The 14393-nt window shown below is 41.6% G+C and overlaps 1 protein-coding gene across 3 annotated transcripts in view; it reads right to left on the bottom strand.

The window, feature by feature from the left end:
- The window catches only part of DIDO1 (death inducer-obliterator 1), a 112555-nt gene that overhangs the window by 16857 nt on the left and 81305 nt on the right, over positions 1-14393 (bottom strand). For all 3 annotated transcript variants that reach the window (XM_068262669.1, XM_068262671.1, XM_068262670.1), the window contains 4 exons: positions 2999-3767; positions 2720-2879; positions 1562-1678; positions 52-150 (listed from right to left, as the gene is read on the bottom strand). In XM_068262669.1, coding sequence (XP_068118770.1) covers positions 52-150; positions 1562-1678; positions 2720-2879; positions 2999-3767 — 1145 coding nt within the window. The remainder of the gene's footprint in view (positions 1-51; positions 151-1561; positions 1679-2719; positions 2880-2998; positions 3768-14393) is intronic.

The following is a 14393-nucleotide window of genomic DNA, read 5'->3' as shown; positions in this document are numbered from 1 at the left end:
ACCCATATGCATCCATTTATATAAGCAAACTCACAAGGCTTGGATACTCACTGTGTCAGTATCGGACATAGGAGGGGAGTCCTCCATGTCTATTAAGTGTCTTGTGAAAGATTTATGGTCGAAACGAGACCTGGGTTTCACAACAGCACCCTGTTGGAGTGAAGGAAAGAAAAGCGATAAGCAACATACATAAGGGAATGTGTACCTTACACTAGATAATGTAGCGCTTGCCTGACTCTTACAGCATAGGAAATTGGATTCTCATTGGCACAACTGAAGCTGGTGGTAGGCATGGTTTACAGGCACAGGCAGTACGCAGAGGTAAGTAGCTATGACTTCATCCCAGTCTGCAGCCAATACAGCCTTTCCCACAAGAAATCTTAACCTTTTCTCAAATAAATCATAAGGTTGGTCTGTATGGCGGATATTGATGTGAACCCTTCCCACAGTATGAGCGTCATAACCATGGCTCTGACAATTTCCTGTCTGTGAACCTTGTTGCATTGTGGTAAATAACAGCTTTTTCCAACTACCATGCAAGCAGTATGTTTCTCGAAACAGATACAATTTTTTTTATTTTGACTAACCTTTTAACCTATAACATTGTGATTGGGTGTGTTTATAGATAAGGGCAGTTGTGCTGTGCATTTTAGGTCATGTCTACCAGCCGTAAAGATAATGACCTGCAGGCTCACGGAGGATCAAACAACGTGAACAAACACACAGTATGTATCAATCATTTACATCACTTTTATATTTTAACTTCTATCTTTGCAACACTTTTATTTTTACCTAATACTATCTTTTGGTAAAGTTCCTCTCTAGGATCTATCTAAATTGCTGTGGTAAAAGTTATAAAATGTGTAAACTGTTTTAAAGTACCACTGTATTGAGAGGGATATGGAGGCAGCCATATTTATTTCCTTTTAAGCAATACCAGTTTCCTGGCAGTCCTGTTGACCTTTGCTTCAAATATTTTTAGCCATAGACTCTGAACAAGCATGCAGCAGATCAGGTGTTTCTGACATAATTGTCAGATCTGACAAGATTAGCTGCATGCTTGTTTCTGGCGTGATTCGGACACTACTGCAGCCAAATAGACCAGCAGGGCTGTAAGGCAACTGGTATTGTTTAACAGGAAATAAATATGGCAGCCTCCGTATTCTTCTTACTTCAGATGTCCTTTAAGGGCTCTAAATGGACCATTTAACTGGATAATTTAAAAGTACCCCTGAGAGTGGAGTTGGTTGCCATCAGGAGAGATTGTATTGGTCACATGGTATATTTTTTTGTAAACTCCGACTGGGTGATCACAATCATAAATCACTCCACAACACTCACTGTCTATGCTGAAAGGATCTGCTCATTTATTGCCAACACTTCTGACTTTTATCAAAAACAAAAAATCCGTGAGTATGGCATAGAAGTCATACAGGAAGCTCTCTTTGCCAAGGCTGGCCAAACCACATTATTGGTAGATGTTGCTCCAGCAGATCAGACATTATTACCATAAAGGTGACAGGCCCAGCACTGAATACATTGCTGGTAGGTTGCCACTCACCGATTTCTGTTCTACTTCCTTCCACGAGGACATCTTCTTTGAGGCGAGGGTTTCGGCTTTCAGACGCACCAGTTTCCCTGCTGAGATTTCCGTACGAAGAACTCGCTGAAACAGGCCCTGAAATCCATCACAGGACATAAAGATTAACTTATAATCTACTGCCCCCCATACAATGCCTATTTCTTGTAAATGAGGCGTTATTTCACTTTTATGAGAAGTTACAATATAGTTAATCAACAATTAAAGATGAGCGAGATGAATTTTGCGAAAAGGGAAATTGTCCGGTAGCGTGTGAGGTGTGCAGGGGGGGGGGGGGAGGGGGATATCCTCACCTAAGCTTCCACCTCTCGTCGGTGTGCTGCACACCGCTCTCCATCTTCCCCACACTTCCGCCTTCACATCAGAAGTTCTGGTTCAGAAGGCAGAAGTGTGGGGAAAATGGAGCGTTGCGAAGCGCATCAGCGGAAGGTAGCCGCTTAGGTGAGTAAACCCCCTCAGCATGGCCCACACCCCCCGCATGCTCCAGGTCAATTTCACAAAACTGATCTTGCTTAAACCTACTAACAATAAGTGCACATCTGCTTCAAGGTACTCCCCTAACCCTTCAGGATATGCTTCATGAAATGCTAATAATTCCAGCTTGTATTTGATTTTTAACGGCCCAAGCAGCATACATTTTGGATGCAAGCCAGGATTCTAAATATCTACTCTACATAAAGCCTTCATGCTTCTTATGCAAAGATCTGCTCTTTCCAAATCCCGATTCCCACCCTCTACTGTATACAGGCCAGAATGACATACTAGTACTGGAAGTCTGCATGGATTTCAGGCACAATGAAGGCAGCACAAAGTAGCCAGCAGAGGTCACTCAAATTTGGGAGGCAACAAGGTGGAGATGGAGAACTCCGGATTGGGGACATGGAGGTTAATGTAACCTCATTTATGACTCCCTTATAGCTTCAGACTACAGATAACCACCTACTTGGCTCATTCACAAAGCATAACAACTGGTGCTCTTTCTGAGATCTTAAAACTTGCAATTATGAAACAGAAAAACACAAATCCTTAAAGTGTACCTCAAGTCACAAAAACAGCACATCACCACTTCCCATGAGGTCAAACTAAAATACAATCGCCTAACGTTTTTTCATTCCTTACCTGATTCTTTGGGTCCTTCAGGTTAAACATGAGGTTCCTGTACTTGTTCTTATAACCGCTGTTTATCTCCTTGAAGAGGTTGAACATCTCTTTCTCGACGTCCATGGCCACCTGGGCCACCTCATTCTCCGACATCATCAGATCATCGCTGTCATTCACCCTACACAACACAAGAATCCACGTAGCTTTAGTATTTAGGAGTTTAACTTGCAGAACTGCTGCAAAATTGTTTCCACACACGAATATTAAGCATAGAACTAAAAAAAAAAATCCTCACACCTTTTGAGGAGGATCTCCTTCAGCGATCGTCGAACGTTCTGTCTGATCTGACTGTTTGGAAGCGCCTTAGATGAACCAGACGGCTTAGATTGTGTGCTAGCAACTGTTGAGGGCATGGCGTTAGGGGTGGAGGTGGAAGCCGCGTGGGATGGAGAGGACCCTGCTGATGGCTTTTTCATCAGTGAATCTGGAGCAGGTGTCTTCTTCAGTTCTGCACCAGGTGGTGGTGGTACCTTCTTGGGTATCTTGGGTAGTTTGCTAATAGCAGATACAGTGGCAGGAGGCGGGGGTTGGGGTTTCTTGACAGGAGCTGGGCTTGCGCTGCTTCTGGAAGGTTTTTTTGGAGAGGGTTTGGAAGAGGGTTTGCTAGAGGGTTTGCTAGAGGGTTTGCTGGAGGGTTTGCTGGAGGGTTTGCTGGAGGGTTTGCTGAAAGCTGCGGAAGTGGAGTTCTTCTTCATTGGGATCCGCGGGAGAGCAGAGACTGGCTTCATCGCCAAAGAAACTGGGGACAATGGTCGCTTCTTCACAGGCTGAGAAGGGGTAGGAGGAGGAGTAGGAGGAGCAGGGGTAGGAGAAGCAGATGGAGGAGGAGCAAAAGTAGGAGAAGCAAATAGAGGAGGAGCAGAGATAGGAGAAGCAGGTGGAGGAGGAGCAGAGATAGGAGAAGCAGGTGGAGGAGGAGCAGGGGTAGGAGAAGCAGATGGAGGTGGAGCAGGGGTAGGAGGAGGAGGAGCTTGTGGTTTCTTCACAGGTTCTTCCGTTTTTTCAGCTAAAAAAATAAAAAAATTGTGATAAGTGAAAAATGCTAAACACCATTAAAGGTTTTTAAATGCAGTCAAAAGAAGTAACGTGCATAAAATTATGTTAAGTATGAATCCCAATCCAGCATCAGTGTGTGCAACTCATCAATTCATTAAACACTAAAGCAAAATAATATCAAAGCCAAGTTCAGGATAGTATGTTATCCCAAAATTCATCTACTATAATTTACAGTAAAAATCAAAGGAGAAACAAAGGGGCAACCACAAAGGAGAAACAAAGGGGCAACCACAAAGTGAGCCCCATTTAGTGTAGCAGGGAGATATACTCTCACTTGATTGGTTGCTGCTCTTTAGGTAATCACTGATAATAAAATAGGCAGGGGACAAAGCGTCCCAAGGACAGGGTGCTTGGCAATGCTAACATGCAAGGTGTGCTCCATAAGAATAAAAATTAAGCTTCATATACTGTATAAATATACTTTCAAGAAATTGTCAAAAGCTGCAGTACTGGCTAAATTACAAACACAACAATTATTAACATGACACAGGTAGGAAGGACATTTTGCATTAAATTAACTCAAAATGCCTGTTGCTGCAGCTCACCCTTGCCCATTTCTTTTCCCACCACCATTTTCTCCCACCATCCTATCAGTGACAATACAAATTCACATGATCACTGCAGTGTCACGGTCCACATAGCTTGAGACAGAGGTGGTATTTGCCATGCCTCCTGAAACCATGACTTCTCTGTAAATACTGACAGCCTTTATTTGTAAAGGCTGCAGTCCCCAGGAGGCATGGTTTAAGCAGGCAAAGTGCCCCACCCATACCAAGCTATGTGGATCTGAGGAGGTGTGGCTACACTGAACACAGGAAGTAGGCGAGACCTGAGGAGGCGTGACTAAACAGGAAGTAGGTGAAACCTGAGGAGGTGTGTCTACCCAGCACACAGGAAGTAGGTGGTTAACAACTGTAAAACCTCAGAGACTTGGATGGATAGGTGCACAGCTGCAGCATACACAATGGGGTTTGGAATAAGGAAAACTTTAGGTCTAAAAAGGTTATAGCGTATAATTTACAACTATCCAAATAATTACTTTAAAAATTGGCTTCACTCAATTTTAAGTATAACCGGGCTACCTTTGATCGATATAGATATCAAAAGATAGATAGATCAAAAATTCCAATAAAAAAAAAATATAAAAAGCCTAAATATTTTAACAGTTGTGCACCATTGCATGTAGCCCTGCACTCCTTTAGATATACATTCACATTTCTATACAAGATTGGCAAGCATGGAACAAAAGTACAATGGAACATAGTTACTGTGGTTTAGTTCAGTTTAAGTAGAAAGCAACTTGTATTGCCCATCCAAATGACCACATGCCCTCTCCAACTGACCAGCAAACCTTCATTGTCTGCAAAGCATCTGAGACACCCAATGAACGAGACCAAAGCTGCTCATTAATTACACAATTTTAGTTAACAAGCAACCTTCCACTCCAATACTTGTGATTGATCGGGCCCATAAATGAGTTGGTAAACCGTGACAATAATTTCAAATGGAATAGATCCTAAAACCGTCCATTTGTTGTCGATTGGCACCATCAACACTATCTGATCTGATCAGAAGGTCGATTATTTGCTAAATAGAATCCTTAATGGCAGCTTAAAGCAAGGCAAGGGGGGGGTATTTAAAGCTAAGATGGTTTATTATCCACCATTACCAAGCTGATCAATTATCGATTTGTGCATTTATCAACCAATCTACAGCAACCTTTATAAACTATACCAACATTTCTGTAATTCTCAGTACAATTCTTACACATCCACATTGTTTCACTTTAAAGAGGAACTGTAACCTAGGATTGATCTTCATACCAATCAGTAGCCAATACCCCTTTTCCCACAAGAAATGTTTACCTTTTCTCAAAAATAGATTGTCAGTGGGGAGTCTGTATGGCTGATATTGTGGTGAAACCCCTTCCACAGTGTGATGTCATGACCATGGCCCTGACAGTTTGCTGTCTGTGAATCTCATTGCATTGTGGGAAATAATGGATTTTTCCAACTGCCAAGCAAGCGGCATCTTCCTCTGTGCATAGAATTCTCAGTAATGAACATTCTGTACACATCACCTAGCAGAACTAAAGATGTCACCACCAGTGTTAAATCTATTAATGAATATTGTAAAAAAATAAGTAATTTTAGTCATTTATTATTATGTTCTTTTCATTACAATTCCTCTTTAAATTTCCAAGTAATGCAAGCTACTCATAGACCCAATGCTTTACTGTGTACATGGTAGTCTATCCAGCATCAAAAGTCAATCTAACACAGACAGAGAAAGCCATAGACATGACAGATTAAAGGCTCTGGATTCAGCAGATTAACCATGACCACATTTAAAGTGGACCCAAATTACAAATACAAGATTTCAGAAATAAAATCTATTTTCTAAATTATAATAATAAATAGCAGCCTTTTTTCAGCTGCGTGATGACAAATATAAAATATTTTACATTTATTGGAGGAACCCCTCCCTTCCTTTCATATTGCCGGGACAGAATCTGGCAAACTGGTGGAGTAGGTGGTGTCCGGCAAAGGAGGAATTGCTAATGGCTGCCACCTGTATAACCCTAGTTATGGAAAGAGAAGGGTGTAAAGCATGCACTGAAATGCTCATAGGCTTGAAGGAGTGTTTATTTATCTTTGTATGTGTCAGAGTGGTGCAACTAAATATTTTGCATAAAGAAAAAATGTTTGGTTTGGGTCCGCTTTAAGAATACAAGAAAATAAGCCGTACACACTACAGTAACTTTTTTATGAGGATGCAATAAAGGTGGTGATGCTTTAATTGCTGGTCTGATGCCCAGAACCTTTGCAAAGTTGAGGATACTTAAAGCACACCTGAAAACAGAGAAATGAACCCTGTATGCATTTAGAGAGTTTAGCCTGTCTAATTACCAGTCATCTGTGACTAATCACCACTATAATTTGATCTCTCAGCTGTGTCAGCTGGCTGCCTCAGTAGAGCAGCCAATTTGTAATCACAGGATGTTAACCCTATGGCCTCAATTCACTAAGATTTATCAAACACTTTATCAAACTTTTGATAATTTACCTCATGCGTAAAATCTAATTTTGAATTCACTAAAGTGTTAAATATTTATTAAATATTTTATTGATAAAATGTTCAATAAATATATAACATAATATAACACCTTAGTGAATTCAAAATTAGTTTTTACCCATGAGGTAAATTATCAAACGTTTGATAAAGTGTTTGATAAAGCTTAGTGAATTGAGGCCCATGTCTGATTCCGTGAAAGCAGGAAGTAGACCCTAGATTTTTTGCAGGATTTGTATTAGCTGTAACAAATGATTTTTTAAAGGTTATTATGCTGTTGCTTATCTTTTAGAGCAAAGAGGAAGTTCTGAATTCAGGTTCAATTTAAAACAGGAAATTAGTTTGAACAGAAAGGGTTTTTTGTCCATGAACGTCCATTGTCAGATGTGGTAGCGATGGTTACTAAAGCAGGTTGCCTGAAACAAAGGATATTGGCCATTTAAGAAGACCCAAGTATCACATCTGTTGGCACCTTCACAAGGTACTCATTTTATCCAGAACATCTGTACAGAGGCTAGGAGAAGTCCACAGTGAGCATGATCACCATGAATAGACATGTACTGGAGAACTGATGCAATATTCAAAGCTGTGGAAGATGTTGCATCAACAGATTCCTACAGAGGTGATAATATAATCATTCCTGAACCTGGGGAAATAAAGGTCAGCTCTGCATAAAACTATAGTTCCAATACACGCACTTGACTGCAGGCACTCAAATGAACAAGGACCGCCGGATTCTGCTGAGAATTAAAAAGTGTCCCAACAACAGTAAAAGTAGCGATCATCGTCTATATAAACATTCATCCTGGTGGATTGGTTTAGATGATAATCACAGTAACCGTAGACATTTGTATCGAACGATACACAATTGCTTTATTGAAATGACTTATGTATGGCAAGCTGCGCTCTTACGGGTCCTCATTTTCACTACCAATCTAATCGGCAGACCATCGTCTTGCAGTAGAAGTCAAACGTGCTCCAACATCGTTCATTGCTGTTGGGATTGTTCATGCCTTTCAAGCATGTGTATGGACTGCTGTCTTCTGATTGATCTGGTGGTCTACACAGACTACGCGAGATGGTCCTATACTGGACAGCTAGGTTTGGTGTCTTACAGACATCACTAAGGTTTCAAACCTTACAAAAATGTTGAGCTGTTGACAGCACTGAGCTGCACGTAGGAATCATACGCCCAATTCCTGGTACACAACTCTTGCATGAAACTGCGAACTTCCGGTGTTTACAAACCTTGTAAGCAGGTGAAAGTGTGTCAGACGAAGTAGGTGGAAGCAATTTAGAAAGTTATCATGCAAAAATGGCGGAGGATAAGCGACACTAAAAATGGCGCCGCCACAGCCGGCAATAGTAAAAGCTGCAATTAGCGTCAATGAACGGTAACTACGGAGCCTGATAAAAGCTTCAATCAGTGGCAATGAAAAGTACTTTCTGCATTAGCAAAATATGTTTATCGGGCACCATAATTACCGTAACGAAGAGGAGCTACTGACATTTTTGGGAGTATAATCCCACTTAAATAGGGAAGGTGAAGCTGAACAAGAAAAGTTTAGACTGGAGAACATAAAAAAAAATAGTTATCCCCCAATGGCGAGGGACCAGGTGGACTAAATGGGGCGACAAGAAGCCCCAAGTAAGGTAAACTGGGCACATTTATTTAACTTTAAGTTTTTTTTTAACTACTGCAGAAAGGAATGCCGACTACTCCGGAATTGTTGCCATACTTTGTGTTGGGACACCACTTGCAGTCACGCATCATTTTCCCTATGGATAGATGATGCATCACTGTGAACCACAGATCAAGTTGAGCTTACATGTTTACCTGTGTGGCAGAAGCCTTTATAACTCTAGAGCAGTCTTTCTCAACCTTTTTACCTTGGAGGAACCCTGTAAATAACTTTTGGTTCTCAAGGAACCCCTGCATACAATTTTTTTGGTCTCGAGGAACCCCTATATTTATTTTTCAGGAGGCATAGTCTTTAAATAGGTTAGGCTGCTAATTTCACTATCTCCTATTACACTGCCATACTGTCTCCTGACCCCCCAATTTAGTGCTTCTTGTTACAGTACCACCTATTATAGTGTGCTCTATTATACTTCCCCCACGATGGGGTAAAATGCCAAGGAACCCCTGCAGAGTCCTCAAGGAACCCTGGGGTTCCAGGGAACCCTGGTTGAGAAAGCCTGCTCTAGAGCGTGTTTTTTGGCAGACTACTATTGACCAGTAGGGGACACTACAAAAAAAAAGTTGAGTGATGCTCAATGTGACAAGCTTTTCTTGCCCAGGTTTACATCAGTCTACCTCAATTGGCATCTGCCCTGTTCAGCCATTTGGTTATATGAGGAAGGTGGAAGCATGGATTTTTTCTCAAATCTTCTTCCCAGACCCTATCCTAGTTATCTCCAGGTTCCCATACCCCATACTAATTATCTCCAGGTTCCCAGACCCCATCCTAGTTACCTCCAGGTTCCCAGACCCCATCCTAGTTATCTCCAGGTTCCCAGACCCCATCCTAGTTATCTCCAGGTTCCCAGACCCCATCCTAGTTATCATTTTATACTAATAAAAAGGATATATATAGCAAAAAACTGAAGAAACTTGAAGAGTTTATATGCAAAAATACAAAAGATTTTTATTGAAGACAACACTTGTGCAAAAATATTCATAAAAAGTATCCGTCAGGGAACATTTTCCATAGCAAAGAATGGCAAAAATGCATCAGTTGTTAACATCAAGATTAGTGCAGTTGTGAAAATTGAGGCGACAACGTCGACTTGTTTCGGGATAAACCCTTCATCAGGCCTCCACAAATAGAGACAAATCTGTATAGTTAACACATGTTCTTAATAAACATCTGGACAACATCAAGTCAGGTATAACCACTCATCCAATTTTCAAACACAGGAACCGCACAAGGCAGGAGCTGGAGAGGAATGGCCATTCCTCTCCAGCTCCTGCCTTGTGCGGTTCCTGTGTTTGAAAATTGGATGAGTGGTTATACCTGACTTGATGTTGTCCAGATGTTTATTAAGAACATGTGTTAACTATACAGATTTGTCTCTATTTGTGGAGGCCTGATGAAGGGTTTATCCCGAAACAAGTCGACGTTGTCGCCTCAATTTGCACAACTGCACTAATCTTGATGTTAACAACTGATGCATTTTTGCCATTCTTTGCTATGGAAAATGTTCCCTGACGGATACTTTTTATGAATATTTTTGCACAAGTGTTGTCTTCAATAAAAATCTTTTGTATTTTTGCATATAAACTCTTCAAGTTTCTTCAGTTTTTTGCTATATATATCCTTTTTATTAGTATAAAGTCTATGTAGGTGTTGTGGCACACCTGAGAGGATATTATCATTACTTCTTTTGTTTCCCTATATACGGAATATGGTTACCCATCCTAGTTATCTCCAGGTTCCCAGACCTCATCCTAGTTATCTCCAGGTTCCCAGACCTCATCCTAGTTATCTCCAGGTTTCTAGTCCCCATCCTAGTTATCTCCAGGTTCCCAGATTCCATCCTAGCCCTTTCCAGTGCTCCAGATCCCCATCCTGTTTGTGAGCCCAAATTCCTATTCAGTACAGCTACTGTGAGGGCACTTTCCAATGCTCCAGGTTCCCCAGCCCCTCCTCCAGTATCCTCCCAGTGCTACAAATTCTTCAAGTCCACCGTTCTAGCTCCTTCCAATGTTCTTAAGTCCCAGACCCCATCCTAGTTATCTCCAGGTTCCCAGACCCCATCCTAGTTATCTCCAGGTTCCCAGTCCCCATCCTAGTTATCTCCAGGTTCCCAGTCCCCATCCTAGTTATCTCCAGGTTCCCAGTCCCCATCCTAGTTATCTCCAGGTTCCCAGACCCCATACTAGTTACCGTATCTCCAGGTTTCCAATCCCCATCCGAGTTATGTCCAGGTTCTCAGTCCCGATACTAATTCTTTCCAGGGCTCCATGTTCCCAGTCCCCATACTAGTTCTTTCCTGTGCTCCACATCAGGGATGGTCAATGAGATGCAAATTTTGAGTTGATGCAGGATTATGCAAATTTTGCAAGCAAATGTATGCAGCTTGAAAATAGACTAACCAAATTTAGCTTGGCTCGATGTGAATACATTTGCAATAGAATGCAAGACAAATATTAGCGCATTTCCTCTGTGCTTTTTTATACAATGTCATGTAACTTGGATTTTTAGGTGTATGTTTGCATTACATTTCTATAAAAGCTCTCTTGTGCACCCAGTCTTGCAGGACAGAGCTGCAGTTTCATGGGACCTGCCATCTTAATTTTTGTCATTCTGAAATGGACATTACCTGTATTGCCTAAAGAGCATCCGAGGTGAAAATAAAGTTATGAGAAAAACAATTGTATCTATCCTCCTCCTAAAAATGACCCCCCCCCCTTTTTTTAGATATCCCATAGTGTTATTTTATCCTTAAATCTACTTTTTAAGTATTTACTGTTGCACTGTCTCTGCTCAAGGACACCTTCACTGAACTATGCCAGAGCTGAAATCTAAGAATTATTGACCCTTTTTCATCTCTTTCCTGCTCCAGGAAGCCATTTACTGACAGGAAAGTATGTTATGGCTGTAATTACTAATCAGTGATTTTTATGCTATAGTCCGACCCGGATAGAAACCGTCATTTGTATACCTGATGTTTAACTCTTTCAGGCAGAGAAAGGAAAAAAAAAAAAAAAAAAAAAAACAGCCTAGCTTTTTTTTTTTTTTGCTTGGCATCGTACATCCTCATATCTATATCATCATGTCACTTCGGTTGTCTTAATATTCTAAACAGCAAAATGAAAACAGCTTCAAACCCCTGAGGATTTAGCTTTGTCTCTAAACTCCACTGTTACTAGAGTTTACACTGCAACGAACAGAAAATGGTTTATACCTGCTGCTTAAAAAGTTAAACCACACCTGAACTGAGTGGAATAAGGAGGCTCCCATATATTTACTTTTAAGCAATACCAGTGGTCTGGCTGTCCAAAAGCCTTTTCTGTCCCTCCGTTACAGTGCTGGCAGCCCCCCAAAAAGGTAATTAGCTGTGCGCATGCGCAGTAGCATCTTCCCGCTCAGACTCCAGCGGAAATACCTGAGCCCAATCGGGTCCGCTCTACTGTGCAGACACAAACCATCCGCGCCTGCATAGTATGGCAGACCCGATCTGGCTCTGATGTTTCGACCAGAAAGCGCTACTGCGTCTGTGCACACCACCGACAAGCGGCACAAGAGAATTTTTGGGGAAGCCAGCGCTGGATCCCTTCTAGGGGGGAGGAGGCCTCTTTAGGATCCAGAGGCTTCCCTCTCCCAAAGTAAGTACATCCTTGGGGCATATTTCTTTCCTTCAGGTACACTATAGCAGATTAGGGGAAGGACTTGCTTAGGCTTACTCAACAGGAAAAAGGGACAGAGTGGTCTGTCTGTCACACATCTAACTGGGCAGAATTACAAATCTTTCTTTCGAGGATTCGAGATGTATTTGTCATAAAAAAAAAAAATAAAAAAAATCAGTTATTGCATCTCATCTGTTGCTGAAAAAAAATCGCTAAAACTGTCAGACAACTGGTGTTTAAAATTAAATAAATATGGCAGCCTCCATATTACTGTTAGCTTGGGTTCACGTTAAAGATCTCTTTCAGATGGACAGCCAAAGGCGGGGAATTCCCCGCCTGTCAGCTGCTCTCGTAGCCACCAAGTGCTTTCCAGTGCTTGGTACTAGTGGTCAACAGCTTACCCCCCCCCCCCCCCCCCAAATCACATCTTAGCACGGCCATGCTTAGATACGGCACGTTGCATGTTTTATGCCACAAAGTAACACCACCGCATGTGACATGATGAAACGCGTGGTGTTACAACCTCTTCCACTCAGCTGCATTTAAATTGCACCCAAATAGCAATCGTGGACAGCAGGTGGGATGATGAACTGCTCGCAGTTCAGCCGTCCGTCTGAAAGAGGCCTTAGTGTTGTAAACGTCCTGCCGTTAAATCTTCTTACATTTCTTAATCACTAACTCAGAACTAAAATGAAGGTTATAACCCTGACCTGTATAGAACACTAGCGAAACACGAGTCAACAATGACCTAATCCAGCATGTGATCGATCATTCTGAGTGAAAATCATTCGGTGCACCATCTTGGCCATCGTGAGTACTGGATTTCGGGAAAGAATGAATTGAAACAGCTGTACTGCTCCATCTGTTCCAAAAGCGTACCCTGTTGTAAGAACACTTGCGTTGACGTAAACTTGTGTTACTTCTCATATGAAGTAACCGGTCAAGCCCATCTTGGTTGCCTTGAGTTTCTTCAAAGAGCCGGTAAAAGCACTGGTGTGTGGTGTCCTTTTGGAACGGGGAAAGCGATCCATATCACAGATCTTTGTCATCATTGCTGTGATCAACATTAATGGTCATCCAAAAGCTCGAATTTGTATTTGTTTGGTTGATTACACAGTTCTTGTGGGGATTCCAAATCCATTATAGGTCAGGTGTACGTAAGAAAACACTCATGCATGAAAAACTATGGAGGGGGGGGAAATGTAGCGCACGCCACAGGTAATGTAGCTGCTCCCAAGTCACATAGCAGTGGTGACAAACTGCATGTGATGTCCCTGCCAATCATGTAATTGCATTATTATGTGAAACGGATTAGGCAAAGAGAGGAGATAGTTTAATTAGTGCAGGTGTAGGTACACTTACTGCCTTTAAATTTGCAGATAGGCTTTTCCTGCAGACCAGGTACACGTAAACGTGACAAGGCTTCCTGGACAAATGCTACTCCCTAAACTATTCTCCTGCCTATTTTTTATATTGCCCTACTGTAACCCTATTTACAAATTTCCCCGCTGCCTTTCTTTCCATAAATCAGGCTCCAGCTATTACTGGTACCCGAGTAATGCTATGGCCAGACACTGACACTGGTTTTATCATAATTTGAGCTCCAGCTGTTGCCGGTGCCCAAGAAACACAGTGAGCGTCGCTTCAGCGTAAATTACTTCATACAGCGCCATGGAATATATTGGCGCTTTATAAATCAATAATTCACATTACAACGTCCAAATGCTGCTGCTTGCCACCAAAATTTTTGTTTCGCCCAGTGCTGCTTGAGAGTGAGCATTTGCCATTCTTTGAGTTGTCAGCGTCTGGCCATAGCAATATTAGCAAAAACGTATAAAGGCCATCCGGGTGAAAATGATGAAAAAAAAAAAATAGTATCTATCCTCCTCAAAATGACTTTTTTTTAGATATCCCAGTTTTATTTTATATTTAAGTTTTTTTACTGTTTCATTGTCTCTGCTTAAGGACACCTTCACTGAAGTATGCCAGAGCTCAAATCTGTGAACTATTGACCCTTTTTATCTCTTTCCTGCTCTTCAGAAGCCATTTACTACCAGGAAAGTGTTTTATGGCTGTAATTACTTATCAGTGAGGGTTATGCTATAGTCTGACCCGGACAGAAACTGTTACTTGCATACCTAATTTTTAACT

Source organism: Hyperolius riggenbachi, chromosome 12, assembly GCF_040937935.1.
Source record: "Hyperolius riggenbachi isolate aHypRig1 chromosome 12, aHypRig1.pri, whole genome shotgun sequence".
NCBI lineage: Eukaryota > Metazoa > Chordata > Amphibia > Anura > Hyperoliidae > Hyperolius > Hyperolius riggenbachi.
This window is presented reverse-complemented; position numbering and strand designations above follow the sequence as displayed.